Genomic DNA, 25,041 nt, shown 5'->3' on the forward strand with positions numbered 1-25,041 from the left:
CATATATCCTGGGTTCCACCTGCAATCTCAGAGGGAAAAAAGGAATTGTGGATAGAATTGCCATTACATTCTCACGGGGCCGTTGCCACAATCTGAGGCACCGACTTTCTCCTGGCATCCTTTAAGATGGGCCCCCGTGATCCCTGCCTCTTGGTATTCGTGCCCTTGTACAACCCCCTCCCATAAGTACAAGTTGGACCCAGTAACCTGCTTGTAATGAAAGGAATATGCAGAAGTGATGGAATATCACTTCCAAAATTAGGTCATTAAAAAAGTATGACTTCCAGGTTGAGTGCTCTCTCTCTTTGACTGTTAGCCCTGGAGGAAGCCAGCTGTCATGGTGTAAGGCAGCACTGTGGAGTGGGCCACGTGGCAAGGGTCTGAGGCCTGCCAAGAACCATGTGACCTTGGAAGCAGATTATCCAACCTCTATCAAACCTTGAGATGACTATAGCCCTGGCCAACCCTTGACTGCAACCTCATAAGAGACTTAAGTCAGAAGCGCCAAGCTAAGCCGCACACAGATTCTGACCCACAAAAACCATGAGATGATACGTTTGCTGTTTTCAGCTAAGTTTTGTTACGCTGCAAGAGATAGCTAATACGCAGACCATGCACAATTCTTCAATTTTCTGCTTTTTTATTATATTCTGTTGTTCCCTTCTCTGACGTTTGTACTTTCAATTGTAACAAACACCTTTCCCAACACTCCTGGAAATGGTGCAGTCTGTTGGAAAGAGCTAGATAACAGCAAGGAATGCATTTCTATCATTCTAAACATCAGTTTAGGGTCCTCTTATAAGTAGGTGGTATGTTACTCCCAACTATCAACCCTTAACTAAGCTTTCCACTAAAGGGTTTTCTCTCATTAGCATTCAGAATACCCAAGAGGTAATACTTCAAAACTCATCTCCTACCATCTTCCAGACTGCTCTCCATTCCATTCTACACACACACACAGTGAGTGTGTGTCAGTTCTAGAAGCAAGCAGACTATACACCCTTGCAATAATTTTATTTATTATTTTATTTTGTTTTATTTTTGAGACTGAGTTTCGCTCTTGTTGCCCAGGCTGGAGTGCAATGGCGTGATCTCGGCTCACCGCAACCTCCGCCTCCCAGGTTGAAGTGTTTCTCCCGCCTCAGCCTCCTGAGTAGCTAGAATTACAGGCATGTGCCACCACGCCCAGCTAATTTTGTATTTTTAGTAGAGATGGGGTTTCTCCATGTTGGTCAGGCTGGTCTCGAACTCCTGACCTCAGGTGATTCACCCGCCTCAGCCTCCCACAGTGCTGGGATTACAGGTGTGAGCCCCCATGCCAGGTCATTAATGTTATTTAATACCTGCCTTCCCACTGGACTCCACCAGGGCTCTAGGAGGGTAAGCACAAGATCTGCCTTGTCCTTACTGTATTCCTAATGCTTGGCAAATATTTCCACAATAGAAAAAAATCAATAACAGTTGGTGGCTCATTATCATTTTTACCCTACCAACAGAACCTCATTGTTTTGTATTGTTTTGTTTTTTAATTTTTTGAGACAAGAGTCTCATTCTGTCACAGGCTGGAGTGCAGTGGCGTGATCATGGCCCACTGCAGCCTTGACCTCCCAGGCTCAAGTGATCCTCCTGCCTCAGTCTCCTGAGTAGCTGGGACTACAGATGTATGCCACCACGCCGGCTACTTTTTTTATTTTTTGTAAAGACCAGGTCCCACTGTGTTGCCCAGGCTGGTCTTGAACTCCTTGACTCAAGCAGTCCTCCTGCCTCGGCCTCCCAAAGTGCTGGGATTACAGGTGTGAGCCACCATGCCTGGCGTCTCATTGTTTAGTGGCAGAAGTAGGACTCTGATGCATAAAAACACATTCTAGCTCATTAGGAGCCCTAGATTCACATCCTAATTCTTATTCTCTCTCCTGCAAAAATGAACAATGTATTCTCTCATTAAACCTTTAACTTCCTCATATGTAAAATCTAAGAGGTTAGAGTAGATCACCTTTAAGGCCCTCTCCAGCAGCTCTCCCAAATCTGTATCTCTAGCTAAGATCAGAAGCCTGTTTAACATGTCTACTTAGACATCTAAGACACCCCAGACACCTGACCCCAAAGCATAACACTGTCTTCTACTCTCTTCTCTCCAAACTTGCTCTTTCTCTCCCTGTATTCCTATGGTCAGTACATCAATCAATAAATGGCATTATCAAGCATCCTGGTGCTTAAACCAGGTAACTGGGAATTAGACTATCCTGGACTCTTTTTTTCATATCTAATTAATGATCCAGTCCTGTTAATTCCACCTCCTTAGTAACTCTGAATTCACTTACTTCTCTCCAGCTGTACAGCGACTCTCTCATTACAGATCACCAGCATCTCTTGCAGAGATTATTGTAAAACCCCTTAACTATGTATTGCTTCTAATCTTGCATTGCTCCAACCAATTTTCCACACTGCAGACTGAGGAATCTTCTAAAAAATGCAATTCCCTTATTCAAACCTGTTGTTAAGGCCCAAACTGGTAATATTAAAAACAATTTATAAGCTGGACTTTGCTAATCTTCTAAGCCTCCATCTCTCTATTGCTCTACTCTCTACTATTTCCCCTTGGTTCACTCTTTCTTTTTATTCTGCTCAAGCAGGAATATTGGCAGATGCTGAAATGTAGGATGCTCTCTTCTTGTCTTGTGAGCTCTAGTCCACGCTGCATCTGCCATCTCTGATGTCCTTCCTCTCCTCTTCGCCCCCATTGTTTTTACTTCACTAGCACCTACTTGTCCTAACTCAGCTTAGACACCAACTCCTCCTGACAACCTTCTCTAACCCTCCAGGACAGGTTACCTCCATGACCATGTGCTTACTTATGACTCCCATCTTGCTAGACTGCACGTGTTAGTTACGTGGCTCCTTCACTGGAGCAAACAAAACTGAAAGGGAGGTGCACCAGCAGTTTTACAGTGCCCAGCATACAATGCTCAATAAATATCTATTGACTAAGTAAGCCTATATGGGTCTACAAAATAATGTCAGAAAAACTTTTATAAAGTGAAGAATTATTCTGTTTAGTTATCATCTAGTCTATATTAATTAAAATCTTTTTGTGGTAGGCAGAATAACAGCTCCCAAAGATGTCCATGTCCCCATACCCAGAACTTATAAATATGTTGCCCGCTTGGGCCTGCCAAAGTGTTGGGACTACAGGTGTGAGCCATTGCGCCCAGCCCAGCTGATCTTTAAAAAGGGAGATTATCCTGCAATATATGGGTGGACCCAGTGTAATCACGAGGGACCTTAAACATGGAAGAGAGAGGCAGAAGCGTCAACTGGTCAAAGTGATGCAATGTGAGGACTTGGGCTCACTTCCAAGCCACTGCTGGCCTTGAAGGAGGAAGGGTAACAGAAGCTGGGAAATGTGGGAAGCTTCTAGAATCCGGAAAAAGCAAGGAAACAGATTCTCCCAGGGAGCGTCCAGAAAGGGACACAGCCCTGCTAACACCCTGACGTTAGCCCAGTAAGAATCATGTCAGATTCTTGATCTACAGAACTGTAAGATAATAAATTTGTGGTGTTGTGTGTTTAAAGCCACTAAATTTGTAAATTTGTGATAACCTGTTCCGGTAGCAATAGAAAACTAATACACTTTTAATATTGGGGCTTTTTTTTTTCTAAGACGGTTTTGGCTAGTGACCTTGAAGTCTCTTCTGATTGTGAAATTATTTGACTCTATATAAATCAGAAACTCTTTATTCTATTCTTACTAGCTGACCTTCAGAAAAGACATGACCTGCCTTCATTGATCAATCCCTTAAAGAAGGAAGAGTAAAATGAGAGGCTACTATTTCTGCATATCATTGTCCAAAGAAATGTTAATTTAAAAGAGGTGGAACATCTACTAGGAGCAGAAATAGGGTAAACCAGGACTTCTGAATTCTGAAAGTGTGGTATGTAGTCCTAAGGGAGTTAAACTGTCCATGTATCTACCTAGTGAGTAGAATGGGTTACAATCACAAAACATCAACCCCAGTCCCTATCATTCTGCTTAAAGGGGATTAGCCAGGCATTTACATTTTAAAAATTTAAATGCACTTAGGCAGGGCATGATGTAGACTCCTGTTCACCACAGTCCCCACCAATACCAGGGATCTCAACTCTGGCCATACAGATATTACCCAATTGACTCCATAAAGCTGATTTAGAGGCCAGCTATCAATGTTCTACTATAGCCAAAGTCAATATATAAAAATGCAAATAGGCCTTTGGGGATTCATATTTTATGGCATTGCTAGTTATTACTTTTGATATCAGTTAACATCCCAAAAAGCATGTTGCATCTGACATTAAACTAGTATGGAACTGGAAATACATTTTTAAGAATGTACATTAGGGGAGTGGGGCAGGGATAGGTACACTTGGAAAGAGACAGTATTAAAAAGTTCCTAGGAAATAAAAAAAGTACCGACAAAAGAAATAAAATGGACTTAAAGTCAAATCAAATTAATTTCTTAATTTTACTTAATGGTACTCCCAGTCATGCCACTCAAAAATCATCTTGTGTAGCTGGTGCAGTGGCTCACGCCTCTAATTCTAGCACTTCAGGAGGCCAAAGCTGGTGGATGGCTTGAGCCTAGGAATTCAGGACCAGCCTGGGCAACATGGCGAAAACCCGCCTCTACAAAAAAAAAAAAAAAAAAAAAAAGAAAAGAAATTTAGCTGAGCGTAGTGGCACGTGCTTGTAGTCCCAGCTACGTGGGAGGCTGAGGTGGGAGAATCACCTGAGCCTCGGAACTTGAGAATGTTTTTGAGCCATGATCATGCCACTGCACTCCAGCCCAGGTGACAGAACAAAACCCTGTCTTAAATAAATAAATAAATACCATCTTGTGACACACATAAAAACACAACAACTACCATTTAGAAGAACCTATTTTATGCTGGGTACTTTACAAAGTGCTTTACATACGGAGTCACTCATTCTGAGGACAATCCTGCAAGATATGTAGGATCAGCCTTCCTTACAGATGAGAAAAGGGGTTCAGGGAAATGAGCTCCTTTTCTAAGATCACACAGGTCAGAACAGGCAGAACTGAGACTCCAATAACCAAGATTCAAATCCAAAGTCTTCGTTCTCACTACACCAGCCTGACTCAGGCTTTCTAAGGTTCTAAGATCCTTTCTAAGGTTCCAGCCTCCTTGTCATCCTTCAGCTGGCCACACTGTGAAACAAGTCAGGGCACTGATAGTGGCAGGTCAACTGAGAAAGGTCTTCCCTTCCCAGTTTCCATGTGCTGCTTATTTCTGGCTTCCTGCCATTTGCTGAACTGTTTTGTCACATGCTTCGATACTATGGTGACTGGTGCTGAGTAAATATCTAATGTTGTTATGACAACCATAAAACACATCATCTAAACTTGTCTCATACAAATGTATAAAATTTATGGGACAGTGGTTGCCAGGGGTTGGGGAAGGGAAGAATGAGGAATGACTGCTAATGGGTACATGATTTCTTCCTGGAGGATAAAATGTTCTGGAATTAGATTGTACAACTTTGTGAATATACTAAAACCACTAAATTGTATCCTTTAAAAAGGTGAATTTTATGGTATATGAATTACAAGTTTTTTAAAACTACATGGAGATAATCAAATAGTCAGATATTAACAGGTGTTGGTGAAGATGTAGAGAAACTGTAACCCTCATAGAGTGCCGGCAGGACTGTAAAATGGTGCAGTTGCTTTGCAAAACTGGCATAAAGTTACCATATGATCCAGCAATTCCACTCCTAGAGATATATAACAAAGAGAAATGAAAACACATGTCTCTACAAAAACTTGTACAGCAATGTCCATAGAATAGTCAAAAAGTGGAAACAACCCAAACATCCCTCAGCTGATGTATAAATGAAATACGGTCTATCCATGCAACAGCATATTATTTGACCACAGAAAGGAACAAAGTACTGATATATGCTACAAAATGGGTCAACCATGAAAACATGTTAAATGAAAGAAGCCAGTCAAAGACCATCTATTGTATGATTCCACTGATATGCAATGTTCAGAGTAGACAAATCTATAGAAAAAGAAAGTAGATTAATGGTTGCCTCAGGTTGGGATGTCTAAGTGGAAGTAAGAAGTAGGTGCTCATATGTAAGGGGCTGCTTTGTGTGGTGAAGAAAACATACTAAAATTGACTGCTGATGGTTACACATCCCTGTGAGTATACCAAAAATCAGTGAATTATATATTTTAAGTAGGTGAATTGCATGTATACGAATTACATCTTAAAAAAACACATTAATTTCCATTGTTTTTCTCCCCCCAGGTAAGAAGTAATGTTAAAAATAATAATAAATAAGTAATGGCCATTAGTTTTTAGGACAATATTTACCTAAAGCTTTGCCATTTTAACTACAATGAAAAATTTTTTCTTTCTCTTTTTTTTTTTTTTTTTTTGAGACAGGGTCTCACTCTGTCTCCCAAGTTGGGGTGCAGTGGTGCAACCACATAGCTCACTGTTGCTGTGATCCTCCCACCTCAGCCTCCCAAGTAGCTGGGACTACAGGTGCATGACACCATGCCCAGCAAATTATTTTACTTTTTGTAGAGATGAGGTCTCCCTGTGTGGCCCAGGCTGGTTGTAAACTCCTTGGCTCAAGCAATCCTCTTGCCTTGGCTTCTTAAAGTGCTACGATTATAGGCATGAGCCAATGCACCTGCCCTATAATGAAAACTTGTAACACAGCTTGAAATCCTGCTTAGTTAAGCATATCAAGGGGATTCAATTCTCTTAAGGGGGGGGGGAAAAAAGCTCATTATATGATGACAACTGGACTTCCCTGAGGCTAAGATCAAGGTTTTAGCCATTGACACAAATGCTGCCTCCAGCAAACCCATAAATAGTGACATGTCTCCTAATGACATGACAATTAGGAGTGACATGACTATTAGTGACAAGACTCCTGCACTATCATTTTTTTTCCAGTACTAGCCTTTGGACAGTAGTAATTGAAAAATGACTACAAATTAAACTAGATAAGGGAGCGTAAGAGTGAATAAATTTATTTTACATTTTCTTTTTTTTGTCTTTTTTTTCTTTATTTTTATATTTTACATTTTCTAAAAAGTGTTACAAGAACACCTACCTACAAAAAACTGCATTTCTGGTTTGCAGCTGAATATCATGTTTTTTATATGTCATTTCACATTTGAGAAGCTATTCAATTATTAGAAAAGTACGCATCTGAAAAATTTGAAACTTTACTTAGGACCTGAGAATTCAACTGAAAAATTAGAGTAAACACGTCCTTGTCTAAACTCCTATGCATAAACTCTTTGCATTATTTTTGACATGGAGGATGGAAGCAAGATAGGAAACAAATTTAGGGGCTTTTGCGGTACTCCAGCTGAAGACGCTGCTGAACTGTGGCGGTGAAGATGGAGAGAAACAGACTGACTTGAGAGGTCACAGCGAGATAACATTACTCAGACCGGGTGATGGATATGTACTGAGAGAGGACAGGCTGAAGCAAGTTCTTAGGGTGGGGTCCCAGCAACTAAACTCTGAGGGAAGCTTTCCAGGCAATACTAAAGCTTCTTCCCATTCTAGGTCTCTTCCACATCTAGAAAGGATTAATTCCACACCCAAAACAATCCTATTCAGTTTAAAATTAAGGGTCCCCCATCTCAAACACCTGTGCCCTGCTAACTCACCCCAGGACACTCAGTCCCACCTCGTCCACGGCCAGCCCGGGCAGACAGGAGTATCCTTTCTTTTAATTTATCAACCAAACTTAAAAGACAAACAAAAATGTATCTCTAAAATATAAAAACTCTATAGATGCACTAGAGGCGAATCACCACATTTTATTCAAGTATAGAATATAACATCTCTACTATGAAATCTAAAAGGAATTTCACTGATTTAGGTAGATGAACATCATCATTATACAGATGACAACAATGAAGTAGAGACTGCTTCAGTCTCACCAAGTGACCTGGAATTGTAAGATTTGTACTTGGGTTTTATAACTCCTGATTCTGTTTTCTTACTCTTTTGAGACCAGGTCTGGCATTATTGCCTAGACTGGAGTGCAGTGGCAGGATCTTGGCTCACTGCAACCTCCGCCTCCCAGGCTCAAACCATTCTCTCACCTCAGCCTCCCAAGTAGCTGGGACTACAGGTGCATGCCACCAGGCCCAGCTAATTCTTGTATTTTTTTAGAGATGGGGGTTTCACCGTGTTGGCCAGGCTGGTCTCGAACTCCTGAACGCAAGTGATCTGCCCTGTCAGCCTCCCAAAGTGCTGGGATTACAAGTGTGAGCCACCACGCCTGGCCTTTCTTACTCTCTTAAACTCACTTTATATAAGATATAGAAAATAATGTTTAAAGTAAGCTGTTTAAAGACTATCCCTAGATTTTATAAATCATATGTTTCAAATGCATTAGGGGATAATGATTCTAAACATATCTTCTCACAGTATTATAAATACTAAATAACTTTAAATTATAAGCTGGGCCCACTGGTGTACACCTGTAGTCCCAGGTACTCAAGAAGCTGAGATAAAAGGATCACTTGAACCCAGGAGTTTGAAACTAACCTGGGCAAGGTAGCATGATCCTGTCTCTAAAATAAATATAATAATAATATAATCACACCTAATGAAAGTGGAATAAAGGCCACAGAAGGGAGGAGTAAAAGGACTCACAATCTTAAAGCTATGACTGACTCATAGATATGCAACTAAGTATCAGTTCTTAAAGACATCACAAGATGCCTGTAATCCCAACACTTTGGGAGGCCTAGGCAGGAGGATCGCTTGAGGCCAGGAATTCAAGATCAGCCTGGGCAACAGTGCGAGATTCTTTATCCACAAAAATAAAAATAAAAGAAAAATTAGTCAGGCATGGTAGTACATGCCTGTTGTCCCAGCTACTCCAGAGGCTGAGGTGGGAGAATTGCTTGTGCCTGGGAGGTCAAGGCTGCAGAGAGCCATGGTCACGCCACTGCACTTCAGCCTGGGTGACAGAGTGAAACCCTGTCTTGAAAATAAAATAAAATCACAAAATCAGATTGGGAGGTCTGGTAAATTTGCCCTTGAATGATAGTTATAGAATAAATTGATTTATATATACATAGTACTGTAAATATCCTCTGCTTATTAGATCTTTTAAGAAATGCTTTTGCTGGGCACAGTGGCTCACGCCTTTAATCCCAGCACTTTGGGAGGCAGAGGTTGGGTGGCGGATCACAAGGTCAGGAGTTTGAGACCAGCCTGGCCAACATGGTGAAACCTTGTCTCTATTAAAAATACAAAAAAAATTAGCTGGGAGTGGTGGTGCACACCTGTAATCCCAGCTACTCAGGAGGCTGAGGCAGGAGAATCATCTGAGGCAGGAGAATTGCTTGACTCCAGGAGGCGGAGGTTGCAGTGAGCCAAGATTGCACCACTGCACTCCATACTGGGTGACAGAGTAAGACTGCCCCCCAAAAAAAAAGAAAAAAAAAAAAAAGCTTTCATATCCCTGGTTAAAAATTATTTTAAGTCTACTAAGAAAAAGATACAGGGACATGAAAAGCCAAATTATGAGTTACATTAACCAGAAAGCCAGATTATGAATTCTATTAAAAAGTTTTCAAATTACTTTATTGAATATGGATTTTGTAGAAACTGAAAAGTTTTGTATTTTACTTCAAATTTTAAAAATACAAATAAAAAATATGATATAGACAGATATATTTCTAATTAACCAAAGAAGAGAACAGAAGATGAAGAGACATTCTACTTAGTTCACTAGAGTCTGATGTAAAATCTGTTGGCTTGGGTAAAGTGGTACTACACTAAGGAACCCAGTCTAGGGCATACCAAAACTTTCTAGTCCCACATGTTTCTGATAAAAAAAATAACCAGAGGCTGCCTTTTCCCAAGGGGACCCTGTGATTCAGGCCAAAAATTCCATAGCTCTAAACTTCAACTGCCAAACTGCATACCAAACGAGAAATACTCTGAATTACTTTTTAACCGAAGTGATCCAGATAATTAGAACCAGATGTCTTATTCAACACTACATATTAAATTGTATATTAATATATGTTCATGTATTTTATTTACCTGCTGAATGAGATGGAAAGATCTATAAAGAGGTCATAGTAGCATCTAAACTCACAGGTTAGGGATTAAAGCCACAGGAATGACAGAAGGCAATTTTTAAGGTTGATATTGGTAGAAAATGGTCTAATTTATAAAGGAGGGAGACTGCATATATTTAAAGTACCTAATGTGAAAACATGTACAAAGGATGTCAATTTCAGCACTTTTTTTTTTTTTGAGACGAAGTCTCACTCTGTAGCCAGGCTGGAGTGCAGTGGTACGATCTCGGCTTACTGCAACCTCCGCCTCCCAGGTTCAAGCGATTCCCCTGCCTCAGCCTCCAGAGTAGCTGGGATTACAGGTACATGCCACTGCACCCAGCTCATTTTTTATATTTTTAGTAGAGATGGGGTTTCACCATGTTGGCCAGGCTGGTCTTGAACTCCCGACCTCAGGTAATCCGCCCACCTCGGCCTCCCAAAGTGCTAATTACAGGCATGAGCCACCGCACCCAGCCTCAGCACTGTTTATGATAGTAAAAGACTGGGAAGGGCCATAAGGAAGTGATTAAATAAATTGTGTTACACCCATACGGTGGAACAGTGTGGAGACATATCACACTGGAATATCATGCAGTTGGATCTACTTGTGCTATGGTGGAACTAGCTCCAGAATATCGTAAGAAAAGAAGCAAGTTGCAGGACAGTAAACACAGTATGGGAGGGGAAGGAGGTTTATTTTTAATTAATTAAAGAAGAGGATAAATACTATTTAAAAAAATACCTGGTGGTATCTTCTTAGCAGTCCCTTTTTTGCTTCTTGGACTTCTTTTTCCAGGTATTTTTTTGTCCTTTCCCAACAAGGCCTGTTCATCTCTGGAGGCTTCACAAAGGGTGTTTTCCGAGTTCTCACCTGCAGCCACCTGGCAGCTCAATGTGCAGCTTTCATTATTATTGAGACTGTCCTGCTCAGACACTTGGGGCTTTCCCATTGCACTGTCACTGCTGGTCAGATGCTCATGCCCGTCCCCGTCAAGCTGATTTTCATTTTCATCTGATGCAGAAGGCAGGCAGGTCACACTCCTTTCCACGCTGTCACCAGGATGACATCCATCTTGTGGTTCTATTTGCAGATTATATGTAGGAGTATCTCTGTCATCCATTAGAGCATCCTTTGCTGAACCATTTAAAGTTACATTAAAGACCTTCCATGTCTACAATGACAAAAAGAAAAAAGCTACTTCATTTTCTAACCTTTGCAGATTCTCAGTGATCTCTGAGTTTCCCCTTCTCTTAGGTTGTTTCCTTGTAAATAGGGAAGAGAAGGAAATGACTTAAGTTCATTCCCTTTCACCATATGCAACCCAACCCCAAACTCAGCTAGTTCTCACGTGAATACTACAGGTGTCAAGCCTGTCTCCTCATGATGATCACCTGAGAGGCTACCCAAATTCTGTTCTAGACCATTACATCAGAATCTCTGAGGATGGAACCTAGGTACCATTATTTTTTAAGTTCTCTAGGTAAGTCTAATGTGCATCAGATTGGGACCACTGCCTGAATGAAATGACTAGTTAAATAGGTTATGTGCTGGAATTAGTCTCTTATGTTAATCCCTGGACACTCAGCAGACAACTGAAAGCTAGTTGTATAAGTTCTTTTCTGGCTAAAAAGCAGCAATATTTGGAAATGAAAATGTTTAAAGATTTTTTTAAAAATAACCTAGAAAAAAGTATGTGAGGGGAAGTTTGGGTAGCATATATTTATACTATTGTTATATCTTTTATTTCCTAAAAATAAGCCCTGGAAGGTACCTTAGAGTTGTCATCAAAATCCTTTTGAACACTTAAAAAAAAAAAAAAGGCCATTGTTAACTCTAGGCTACTCTTAGTGTAGAACTGGAAGAAATGCTAAATCTGCTTGAAGGATACCACTAATATTTTTAAAATTTACAAAACAGACTGCAAGCCCTTTATCAGTCATCATTTCCTCTTATTATCTACAAGTGTATTACATTTTAAGAAAAATGATAGGTATGAAAGAAATATTCCAGTAATTCTGGAAAAGAACCTCAGCGAGAGGACTTCTAAAGATTCTTCAACTTAATGAGTAGAAATGCTTAATCTTTAGAAACGTATATAAAGTACAGTCTTTAAAAACATGAAAAGTACAAGATAAAATATTCACCCTATACCATTAAGGAAGGAGACCACCACTTCTCCTGCTGCCCTCCTCTCTCCCACTTTTGCCTAGTTTATAAGACAGGAGAAAAGGGAGAAAGCAAAAAGTTGGAAAGAAACAGAAGTAAGATAAACAGCCAGACGACCTTGGCACCACCACCCGGCCCTGGTGGTTAAAATAATAATAATAATATTAGCCCCTGCCCTAAACTACTTGTGTTACCTGTAAATTCCAGACATTGTATGAGGAAGCCCTGCAAAACTTTCTGTTCTGTTAGCTGATGCATGTAGCCCCCCAGTCACATTCCCCACGCTTGCTCGATCTATCACAACCCTTTCATGTAGACCCCTTAGAGTTGTAAGCCCTTAAAAGGGCCAAGAATTTCTTTTTCAGGGAGCTCAGCTCTTAAGATGCAAGTCTGCCGAAGCTCCCGGCCGAATAAAGCCTCCTTCCTTCTTTAATCTGGTGTCTGAGGAGTTTTGTCTGTGGCTCGTCCTGCTACACCATCATATATTTTCAGCATATTTTGCAACTGGAATATTTTATTTAAAGATAAAAGTATTGTTTGGCAAATACTAAAATATCTAAATCTGGCTCGTATTATTTTCCTTAAAATATATACTACCTATCTCTACTGATCTGTGAAACTGGTAACATCCTCAGCTGTTTTCCCATTTATGTAATTAAGAGGTATTCTAACACGTATTTGCAACTGAAAGCATAAGGTTTTACTTTTACCTTCAAGAGACATGGAGGTCACATGCCAAGGGGGGATGGTGGAACTAGAAAGCATTATATAGAGAGCCCAAAACAGTGACAGTCACCTCTTGCTCAGGCTCTATCATGCAACAGAAACTGTGCCAGGGACCAGGTACAATGGCTCACACCTATAATTCCAACACTTTGGGAGGCCAGGGTTGGAGGATAATTTGAGTCCAGAAGTTTGGGACCAGCCTGGGCAACACAGTGAGACCCTGTCTCTCTACATATAAACTTTTATAAATTAGCTGGATGTGGTAATGCGCACCCACAGTCCCAGCTACTCAGGGGGCTGAGGTGGCAGGATCGATTGAGCTCAGGGGGTGGAGGGTGCAGTGAGCCAAGTGAGCCATGATCGTGTCACTGCACTCCAGCCTGGATGACAGAGCCAGACCCTGTCTCAAAAGACAAAACAAAACAGAAGCTGTGCCAGGAACCTCATACCTTCTACCTTATTTCTAGTACTCAAAGCAAGCCTACATCATGGGTATTCACAGGGTTTTAGATGAAAAATCTGAAACTCAAAGAGGCAAAATAACTTAAGATCATATTCCTGGAAAGAAGTGGAACTGGAGCTGAAACCAGTTCCTCCTGACATTGGAACCCAGGTGGTACAGCATCATGGGTAAGAGTGCAGGCAGACCTAGGTTCAAGTTTGGCTCTGCCATTTAACAAGCTGTTTTTGCAACTTTAGTAAAGTTACTTAGCATCCACAAGCCTCAGTTTTCTCATCTGTAAAACTGAAGAACTGTAATACCTACCTCAAGGAGTCATTTTTGAACCTTAGACAACACTGCTTGTAAAGCATTTAGTGGAGTATTTGGCCCACAGTAGATGCTCAATAAAAGTTATTACTTCCCAAATCTCACAGGTTGATACAAAGCACTGATAGGTTTACTCAGCTGAGTCCTTAGCCTTACTGCAGGTCCAGTAACAGCTTTTCCAGACATCCCAGAAATGATCAGGTTCCTAACGACAGACTGAAGCTAAGCAGCGTCATTTGAGAAGGCTGAAGTATGAATTTATGATAGCGATATCTCATTCAGTTCCTGGAGTGTTTAATATCCATTCTCAGCACTCTGTTTCAGATGACTAAGAAACTTAGAAATTAGTCATTAAGACCTCTTGCTGTGGCTGGGCTTGGTGGCTCATGTCTGTTATTCCAGCACTTTGGGAGACGGAGGCCAGAGGAATGCCTGAGGCCAGGAGTTTAAGATCAGCCTGGGTAACATAGTGAGACCATGTCTCTTTAAGAAAAACTGAAAACCAAAAAATCGAAAGACTCTTTGGTAAGTATGAAGTTACAGATCATATTTACAGCTTTGTTGAGTGTCATGTGCCAAGCCCTGACTTAAACTGTTTAGACTAACGCTCCTATTCAATTCCTGCAATTACCCTAGCAGACAGGTAATTTTAGTGCCATTTTACTGATAAGAAGCCAAGACTCATATCTCATCAAGTCCTTCTGCTAGTAAGTTTAGAAATGGAATTTAGACCAGTTATAATCCTGATGCCATACTCTTAATCGTTCCACTCTATGGACAATAGGGAGAGAATAACTTAAAGAATATTTCATTCCAGCTATGGTATGCCCCAATTAGGGATCCACCCTACAGCAGAGGACACAAATCTAATAACCAGTAAGTTCAAGTTCCTAGAAGTGCTTCTCTCTTTCCCTGGGAAGTACTGGATCCACACAGTACATCATTTCCTATATAGCTCAACTTCTGTTGGAAACTTTCTTAAGCGGGTGGGTGCAGGGAGGATATACTATTTAAGTAAAGTCGCTATTACCAATAAAGTACATATCCCTTTCTTTGGGCCTCAAGACATTTTGCCTGCAACTCTTTTGATGACATAATTCAACTCATAAGATAATTTTATAAAATGTTTTCTAATATTGACTTTCATGCTCTTTCCAAGGTGTGAATATGCTGTAGTTTAAGAAATAGGATACCTGGCCAGGCACAGTGGCTCATGCCTGTAATCCCAGCACTTTGAGATGCGAGACAGGTAGATCACTTGAGGGTCAGGAGTTTGAGACCAGCCTGGCCAACATGGTGAAACTCCATTTCTACTAAAAATACAAAAATTGGCCAGGCGTGGTGGCGCATGCGTGTAGTCCCAGCTACTAGGGAGGCTGAATCAGAAGAATCACTTGAACCTGAGGGGTGGAGGTTGCAGTGAGCTGAGACTACACCATTGCATGCCAGCCTGGGTGACAGAACGAGACTTCGTAAAAGAAAAGAAAAGAAAAGAAAAAAGAGAAGAGAAAAGAAAAGAAAGGAAAAAAGGAAGAAAAAAGAAAAAAGGAAAGGAAGGAAGGAGAGAGAGAAAGGAAAGGGAAAGGAAATGAAAGGAAAGGAAAAGAAAAGAGAAAAGGAAAGGAAAGGAGGGGAAGGGAAGGGGAGGGAAAAAATAGATTCCTAACAATGCATCAAGGTCTGGCTCAAAAGTCACCCTAGTTTGCCTTCCCTGACTTCTCCATCACAAAGACCCACACATAATGTACAACAGCACTGTTGTCATTCACAGTCCTTCCCAAATATGGCTCTGCACTCTGTATTTTTGCATATATGTCAACTAGACTTAAGCCATTTGAATACTCATAACCCAGGCATAGATAATTTTCATTCGTTGCAATGTTTAGCCCTGGGCCTTGTACTTACTAGACTCATGAAAGAGTAAGGAAACAATTTTCTACTGTTTCTCTCTGAAAGGGAGAAAGTCAGACACACGGACTCCCATGTGCATCCCTGCCCCTACTCTGAGAGGCAAAGGGACCTCTTCTGTCTGCATCCCTAACACATTTCAATACAAATGCCTTAATTTAAGCAATAAGATAAACTTCCTAATGGGATTTCTAATCAGTATAGTCTTACTGCTTTTGGAAACAGTTATAAATTAAATGTTTGTTTTTGTCTCTTCTTCTTCCTCTTTCTTCTTCCTTAATGCTACAGGAATAGCATTTCAACAGGCTGATCTTCTGGTATACCTAGTATCTCACTACAAAGCACTTGGGCAAGAGAAAATTCACAAGGAGAAAGATGCCCAGTTAATACACAGTATTTTAAAATATGTGCTAATAGCGTGTGGTACCTGTGGGTTATTAGTTGAGACTGCATTCAAACTTATTTGCTGTATCTAAACAGTAAAGCTATTTTGTAGTAATCCCTATGTCTATACAAATCCTCACAAAAGAAACAGTGACATGCTACAATCACTGCTACAGCACTGATTGTGGCATATTTCATCTTTTAAAAGCACCACAGCGAGTGCTGCCCAAGATTCCAGACTCTTGTGGCAAAAAAGCATTCCAAACGTGTACACTGTATAAAAATCATTTAATGCGTTGACTCTCTACAGCTTAAGAATTTCAAACAAACATATTAAAGCGAGGCTTATACAAAATGTGAGAACCCCAAAACTTTAAGGAAGAAACATTAAATAAAAGAATAATTTAAAGTAACAGGCTAAGAAAAAAAAAAATCCCTGGCCGGGCGCGGTGGCTCATGCCTGTAATCCCAGCACTTTGGGAGGCCGAGGCAGGCAGATCACGAGGTCAGGAGATCGAGACCATCCTGGCTAACACAGTGAAACCCCGTCTCTACTAAAAACATAAAAAAAAAAAAAAAAAAATAGCCGGGCATGGTGGCGGGCGCCTGTGGTCCCAGCTACTAGGGAGGCTGAGGCAGGAGAATGGCATGAGCCCGGGAGGTGGAGCTTGCTGTGAGCCGAGATCGTGCCACTGCACTCTAGCCTGGGTGACAGAGCAAGACTCCGTCTCAAAAAAAAAAAAAAAAGAAAAGAAAAAAAATCTCCATTTTACCAAAAGCATATCTCAATTCTGGGTAGGATTTGACTTCATTTTCTATGCATCTTAATGGATGTCCAATGAGATTAAACATTACGTGTTACTAAAATTTTTAAAAATAATTTATGGGAATACATAGTGAAATATGTAATATTATTTCATTGAAATGCTTTAAGAAGACTATGGGTGCCATTTTTCTGTATTTCATACAAATCAGATAAATACTATACTTTTACTTTTGAAGCCAAGATCCTTCTGAAGAATAAAGATTCAAGCCCAAATTTAAATTTGATTTATAGTCAAATCAACATTTAAAGGAACAGTCACCAAACTAATAATGCAGTTTATTAACACAAAGTTCAAATTTGTCTATCCTAGCCAATTCAGAACTGAGGAAGAAAGTGACCACATCCAAGGCCAGGTGTGGTGGTTCATGCCTATAATCCTGGCGCTTTGGGAGGCGGAGGCAAGCGCATCACCTGAGGTCAGAAGTTCGAGACGAGCCTGGCCAACACGGTGAAGCCTCATGTCTACTAAAAAAATACAAAAATTAGCTGGGCATGGTGGTGGGCGCCTGTAATCCCGGGTAATTGGGAGGCTGAGGCAGGAGAATAGCTTGAACCTGGGAGGCAGAGGTTGTAATGAGGCAAGATCTCACCATTGCACTCCAGCCTCGGTGAAAGAGCAAGACCCTGTCTCAAAAAAGAAAGTGACCACATCCATATTATTCTGTTTATCATGGACATTCCATACCACTTTACATTTATTTTTACCACTTTACTCATTAGATATGTTCCAATATCACTTATATCTCATTGCTAAAAATCTATAGTTTTCTTCTCTGATTAACACTTTGTTTAAACAAATATACCCTTAGGCAATATTTAGTATACCAGCAATCAAAAGTATGCCTCAGAGGGATGATGGTCAAAAACTGTGACACACAATAAAAAATTCATTTTTCATTGAGCTCCTGAACACACAAAATACATACATTTATGCAGCTAAAACTTAACACAGGTGAGTCACTCTGATATGTTCTTCATTCCATTCAATACAATTTCATATATTTTAAAAATGCTGATCAAGATCCACTAGGTTGATTTCATATCCCACTGATGAGTGTTGAGCACAGCAATATGCCATAAGGCAGTTTCTAGGAATTAACAGTATCTCAGCCTGAGGACCCCCGAGTGAGGACCACAGAAGGTAGCAACGATCTCCAAACTGTTTTCTGAAAATAATGCAGATGATTTGGAATTTAGATACAACCTTCACTTAAAATGTCATTCTCATAATTTCAATGTAATAACGTTTGCTAGGCCAGGCATGGTGGCTCATCTGTAATTCAGCACTTTGGGAGGCCGCGGCAGGTGGATTGTTTGAGCTCAGTTGTTCAAGACCAGCCTGGGCAACACAGTGAGACCCCCACCTCTCCACTAAAAATAAAAATTAGCCAGGTGTGGCGATGTATGCCTAAAGTCCCTGCTACTTGGCTGAAGTGAGAAGATCACTTGAGCCTGGGATGTAGCAAGCTATGATCTCACCACTGCACTCTAACCTGGGCAACAGAGTAAGACTGTGTCTCAAAATAATAATAATTAGATCCCATTTGTCAATTTTGGCTTTGATCAGATAGTTGTAGATATGCGGCATCATTTCTGAGGGCTCTGTTCTGTTCCATTGGTCTATATCTCTGTTTTGGTACCAGTACCATGCTGTTTTGGTTACTGTAGCCTTGTAGTATAGTTTGAAGTCAGGTAGCGTGATGCCTCTAGCTTTGTTCTTTTGGCTTAGGATTGACTTGGCAATGCGGGCTCTTCTGCACAGCAAAAGAAACTACCATCAGAGTGAACAGGCAACCTACAGAATGGGAGAAAATTTTTGCAACCTACTCATCTGACAAAGGGCTAATATCCAGAATCTACAATGAACTCAAACAAATTTACAAGAAAAAAACAAACAACCCCATCAAAAAGTGGGCAAAGGATATGAACAGACACTTCTCAAAAGAAGACATTTATGCAGCCAAAAAACACATGAAAAAATGCTCATCATCACTGGCCATCAGAGAAACGCAAATCAAAACCACAGTGAGATACCATCTCACAACAGTTAGAATGGCCATCATTAAAAAGTCAGGAAACAACAGGTGCTGGAGAGGATGTGGAGAAACAGGAACACTTTTACACTGTTGGTGGGACTGTAAACTAGTTCAACCATTGTGGAAGACAGTGTGGCGATTCCTCAGGGATCTAGAACAAGAAATATCATTTGACCCAGCCATCCCATTACTGGGTATATACCCAAAGGATTATAAATCATGCTGCTATAAAGACACATGCACACGTATGTTTATTGTGGCACTATTCACAATAGCAAAGACTTGGAACCAACCCAAATGTCCAACAATGATAGGCTGGATTAAGAAAATGTGGCACATATACACCATGGAATACTATGCAGCCATAAAAAAGGATGAGTTCATGTCCTCTGTAGGGACATGGATGAAGCTGGAAACCATCATTCTCAGCAAACTATCTCAAGGACAAAAAACCAAACACCACATGTTCTCACTCGTAGGTGGGAACTGAACAATGAGAACACATGGACGCAGAAGGGGAACATCACACTCCGGAGACTGTTGTGGGGTGGGGGGAGGAGGGATAGCATTAGGAGATATACCTAATGTAAATGATGAGTTAATGGGTGCAGCACACCAACATGGTACATGTATACATATGTAACCAACCTGCACATTGTGCACATGTACCCTAAAACTTAAAGTATAAGAATAATAAAATAAAATAAAATAATAATAATAATGATTCAGGGTTTCTTAGCTGATATCTTCAACTGTCAGCTCTATTCTATACCTATGCTATTCAAAATGGTAGCCACTAACCACACACGGCTATTGGGTACCTGAAATATGAACACACACTGAGGGACTCAATTTTTCATTTTTATAAATTTTAATAAATTAAAATTTTTAAATGGACATCAATTCAGTTACTGAAAAACTTAAGTATGTTTGGAATAACTTGGGTATGTGAATGTTTTTCACCTGTACATTTTATGAAATTGAAATGTAGTTCAAACATTTCCAATGAAAATTGTGTCCAAATTAAGATGTGCTATATTTATAAAATACATACCATATTTCAATGATTTAGTATGAATAAAATCAATATAAAAGAATTTATTAATTCTACATATTGATTGTATGTTGAAATAATACTTTAGATATATTGAATAAACTATTACTAAAATTAATTTATCCCTTTGAAAATTTTTAATGTGGTTACTAGACAACAAAATTATATATATGTCTCACATATTTCTATTGGACGATGCTGCTGTCTATGACATTGCCTTGACAGTGTCACAGTAGCCAAATATGGCTCATGGTGAATCACTCCATTCTGGATTCTTCCTTGCTAATACAAGTTATGCTATAGGTATTTCCTGGATATAGATATTCTTATTACTGTAATTAAACAAATGCAAATACTTGTGGAAGGAAATAGATACTATTTAAAATTAATTTTTACCTCATATCCCATATTCACAATGTAAATCACTAGATCATGCTGTTCCTTTTTTTCTACTTCCCCATATTCACTTCATAAAAATTAAATAGCATTGTCATTAAAACTAGTAAAACAGCCTTTCAGTAATCATTCTAAATACTTAAATTGCTACATAATAGTACAGTACAAAAGTAAATCACATTGTTTTAATATTTCTTTAATAAGAATAAAAAATATAATTTCATAAAGATTTAGTTATTCATTTAGCAAAAAGAAAGGCCACAGAAAATTTATACTATAAGGTAGGCAAGAAGGATAAAAATGTGACAAAGTTACAAGACACAAAAGGAAAAACAAGAATAAATGTGAAGACAATGATTCTAAGGGAAAAAAAAATCAAATACAGATTTTCAGTTATTAAGAGAAAGCACTGTTAAAAATATGAAGAAATTAACTGAAACTATGTGACTCATATTCCCAAAAAAAACCTTGGGGCAGATAAAGTGAATGAAAGGAAGCATAATTTGTTTCATATTCCTCAATCCTGCCTTTCATAATGGGGCTTGGTTCAAGATCGCTTATGTATTTACAGGGCTTTTGAGTTTAAAATCCATTACATAAATGGAAATGACAGGTCAAAAGCCTCATTGTGGGTATACCCAAGCAGTACGAAGATAAAGAGTCATCTCCTCTTTTCCTTCTCTTATGCACAGATATATACAAGTTTTACTTAAATAAACAAAAGAGAAGTAAACACATCCAAATTGTGCTTATTTGGTTTTAAATACCTCTTTGTTGTAAAAATGTACTGCAATCATACTTTTAAGCCACAACCAACAGAATCTAAGACTTGAAAATACTTTGGTTCAGACTATAGCCACCTCTTTTAAAACAAAAATCATGTTTACTGCCTGTATTAACTATACATCCTCATGGAAACTGTCTTACACTTTACTCATTAAACAGACACATAAAACTATACATTGTTTTAAAATATCAATTCTTGAAAATATAATGGCAAAAGCAAATAATTTATTAGAACCTTCTTTGAAGATGCCTGACAAAATAGCTTGCATTATCTGAATAAAATGCTGAGACTAAGTCGGGCCTGTAGTGTCAGCTACTCAAGAGGCTGAGGTGAGAAGCTTGCTTCAGCCTGGGAGTTCCAGACCAGCCTGGGCAACATAGCAAGACTCCATCTCTTTAATAGTTATTGAAGATTTACTAAGTATCAGTGTTTTAAATTTGTTACATATATATAATTTAATCCTTATAAGTCCTATAAAGTAGTTCTAAAATTATTTCCATTTTTTACAGAAGTAAACAGCAATAGAAACATTAAACACATAGGCCTCGGTCACACTGCTATTATGTAGCAAAGTCAGGATTCAATTTAGAGTCTGATTCCAGAGCCTGTATCCTTAACCACTATAATCATTTTTAAATAACTTTTAAAAACCAGCTGTTTTCAGGTGTACATGTTGTAAATACCAAATTGCTACTTTAAGGAGCCCACAAAATGAACAATTTCCAATATCTTGAGGTGTTTTTCAAATATGTAAAATGTAGAAAAATAGGTTACACAGCAAATAAATAAAACCCACCAATAAGACTCTTTATTTGCTGCATTCCTTTAATGTTATAAGTTCATTTCTTCAGGTTTATATGTTGGGCTATATAACCGTCCCACTAGAAATTATCATAAGATATTTGACATTCATCTTTGTGCATTTAGAAAAATTTTTACCAGGCGGGCCACAGGTACTTACTGAACCAACATCATGTTAAAAAAGAGGGACTAACATGCAAGAGTCTCCAAATTTCAGTGGTGTACTTATATTTATATGTTTATATATTATTTATATATCTCAGATATAGCTAAGATATATATGAGATACATAAGATATAGCTTGCATATATATCTTATATATATAAAACATGTTATATATTTGATATATCTTTGATATATATCTTTTATATATCCATATATCCTATTTATCTCATATATAGTTGATATAGATGAGATACATAAGATAGAGCTTGTATATGTATCTTATACATAGATATATATCAAAGATATATAGCTTTATATATAATATATACCAGATATATATAAAAGGTATATATTATATATACCATATAATAAACAAAGATACATATCAAAGATATACCATATATCTTTGCTTATAAGCATACTATCAGTAATATATATACACAACACACACACACACACACACACACACACACACACACACACACACACATATATATCTCCCCCTCTCCCTGAGACACGGTCTCACTTTGTCCCCCAGGCTGGAGTGCAGTGGTAAGGTCATAGCTCAATGCAGCCTTGAACTTCTGGGCTCAAGCAATCCTCCCACCTTAGCCTCCCAAACAGCTGGGACTACAGGTGCGTGCCATCACATCCAGCTAATTTTTAAATTTTTTGTAGAAACAGAGTCTCACTATGCCCAGGCTGGTCTCAAACTCTTGGCCTCAAGTGATCCTGCCACCTCAGCCTCCCAAAGTGCCAGGATTACAGATGTATGCCACCATGCCCAGCGTAGGCAAAGAAACTGATCATGAGTATACCCACTGTAGGTATATCTGTTCATAAATCATATGCACTTATGCTGTATACATATATGTGTGTGTGTGTGTGTGTGTGTGTGTATATATATATATATATATATTTTTTTTTTTTTGAGACAGAGTCTCTGTTGCCCAGGCTGGAATGCAGTGGTGTGATCTTGGCTCACTGCAACCTCTGCCTCCCAATTCAAGTGATTCTGCTGCCTCAGCCACCTGAGTAGCTGGGATTACAGGCATGCACCACCACGCCCGGCTAATTTTTGTATTTTTAGTAGAGGCAGGGTTTCGCCATGTTGGCCAGGCTGATCTCGAACTCCTGACCTCAAGTGATTTGCCCGCCTCAGCCTCCCAAACTGCTGGGATTACAGATGTGAGCCAGCACCTGGCTCCGTCATTTTAAACATGTGCAAAAACAAACATAAGAAAGCACGTACTTCTGGCAAGGGCAGACTGGCTCATTTCAGACAAAACCGTCCTGCTGATAACTAGAAAAGCTGGCAGAAAGCTTCAGTCTGGAAGCCGGAAAAGCTGAGCAGAGTGTTGAGCAGGCTCACAGAGCTGGAGGAGAAACCAGAGTTTGAGGCCTTCCAAGAAGAGGGGACCACAGGCCTTGCAGTGGAACCTAAAAGTGATACTCCCCAGAAGAAAAGGCAAGCCTGAAATACATCAGTGCTCACAGGGACTAAGGCCCAGCAGAATCAATCATCTCATCTCTGGTTGAATTAAGGTGATCTGTTCTAACCTGTTGCCTGCCAGAAACTAAAGTCAATCCTCTCTGCAAGAAAAATCCAACAAAGGCTCAGATTATTTCCACAACTTTTCATATGTAATATTCAGTATATAATCCAAAACAACCAGGCATACAAGAGATCACATCTTGATTTAAAGAAGAAAACTGGGGGAAAAATCAGCAGAAACAGACTCATAGGAGATCCATATACTGGAGGCGGGGAGGGAGTGGTATGTTGGGAGCAAGGAGTTGGGGAGCAAAATAGAAGGTTTAAAATAGCCAGTGTGGGGAACTGAACAGTAACTGTCCTGGCAACTGTGGAGGACTGCGGGGCTGCCAGGAAGGTCTACTGAGATGAGTTCCATTACACATTCCGTCTCCATTCGACTTGGTTTCATACACTGTCTTCAAATCAATCTCATCATGCAAATCATCCACAATCTAGCTAAAAGAATCCTATACCTTAACCTTCTACTTGAGTACAAAGTATCAGTAAGACTGATACCTACACTGGAATTTTTTTCATCATAATGGAAAGACCAGGTTTCTTCAGTCTATCTCGACATCAATTTTCATTTGTGCTCCTTCTTTATTCTTGACTGCACCGCCATTCTTCTTCCCACTTTATGTGGACATCTGAAAGCATTTTTTGAAACTCTTGCCCCTGGTTTATTTCACTTAAAGAAAATTAATTCTTAAAATGTTGACTTATATAAGTTAATTTGAAATTTCATATTATTTCTTAGCAATTTCGGATTCTTCAAACGTAGATACGTGACTGAATTCTTATACCTATACGAGAAAGCCAACATATGTGGCTGGGCATGGTGGTTTAGCACTCTGCGAGAATCGCTCGAGACCAGGGATTTAAGACCAGCCTGGGCCTTAAAGCGAGACCCCATCTCTACAGACAATCTAAAATATTAGCTGAGCATGGTGGCGTGTGCCTGCGGTCCTGGCTACTCAGGAAGCTGCGGCAGGAGGACTGCTTGAGCCCAGCAGTTCAAGGCAGCAGTGAACTATGACCATCCCTTCCCTCCAGCCTGGGAAACACAGCAAGACCTTGCCTCTTAAAAAGAAAAAGAAAGTATAGTTACAGACAAATTCACATATATTTTCTTCTGCCATCCTCACTGTCTACTTTTTCTTATCTTGAAAAATTGTGATATAATGTTGCCCTTTACATGGGAACACGATGCTCCTGCCCCACATTCAGAGGAACACTGGTTTTAAACTCCTTAGGCAATACAAGTGCTAATTCTTCGTCTTACCCAGTGCTCTTTGTAACCAAAAGCCACTTGGCCAGCATTCAAGGTTACTGTGAGGACATGAAACAAAGCAAATAAGTCTCCA

At 39.6% G+C, this 25,041-nt stretch overlaps 1 protein-coding gene across 1 annotated transcript in view; it reads right to left on the reverse strand.

Annotated features, from left to right (window-relative positions):
* Positions 1-25,041, reverse strand: part of CNST (consortin, connexin sorting protein) — a 118,059-nt gene that overhangs the window by 69,473 nt on the left and 23,545 nt on the right. The window contains exon 2 of the mRNA XM_003267340.3: positions 10,864-11,293. Coding sequence (XP_003267388.2) covers positions 10,864-11,242 — 379 coding nt within the window. The 5' untranslated portion in view covers positions 11,243-11,293. The remainder of the gene's footprint in view (positions 1-10,863; positions 11,294-25,041) is intronic.

Source organism: Nomascus leucogenys, chromosome 5 (genome assembly GCF_006542625.1).
Source record: "Nomascus leucogenys isolate Asia chromosome 5, Asia_NLE_v1, whole genome shotgun sequence".
In the NCBI taxonomy this organism is placed as follows: Eukaryota; Metazoa; Chordata; class Mammalia; order Primates; family Hylobatidae; genus Nomascus; species Nomascus leucogenys.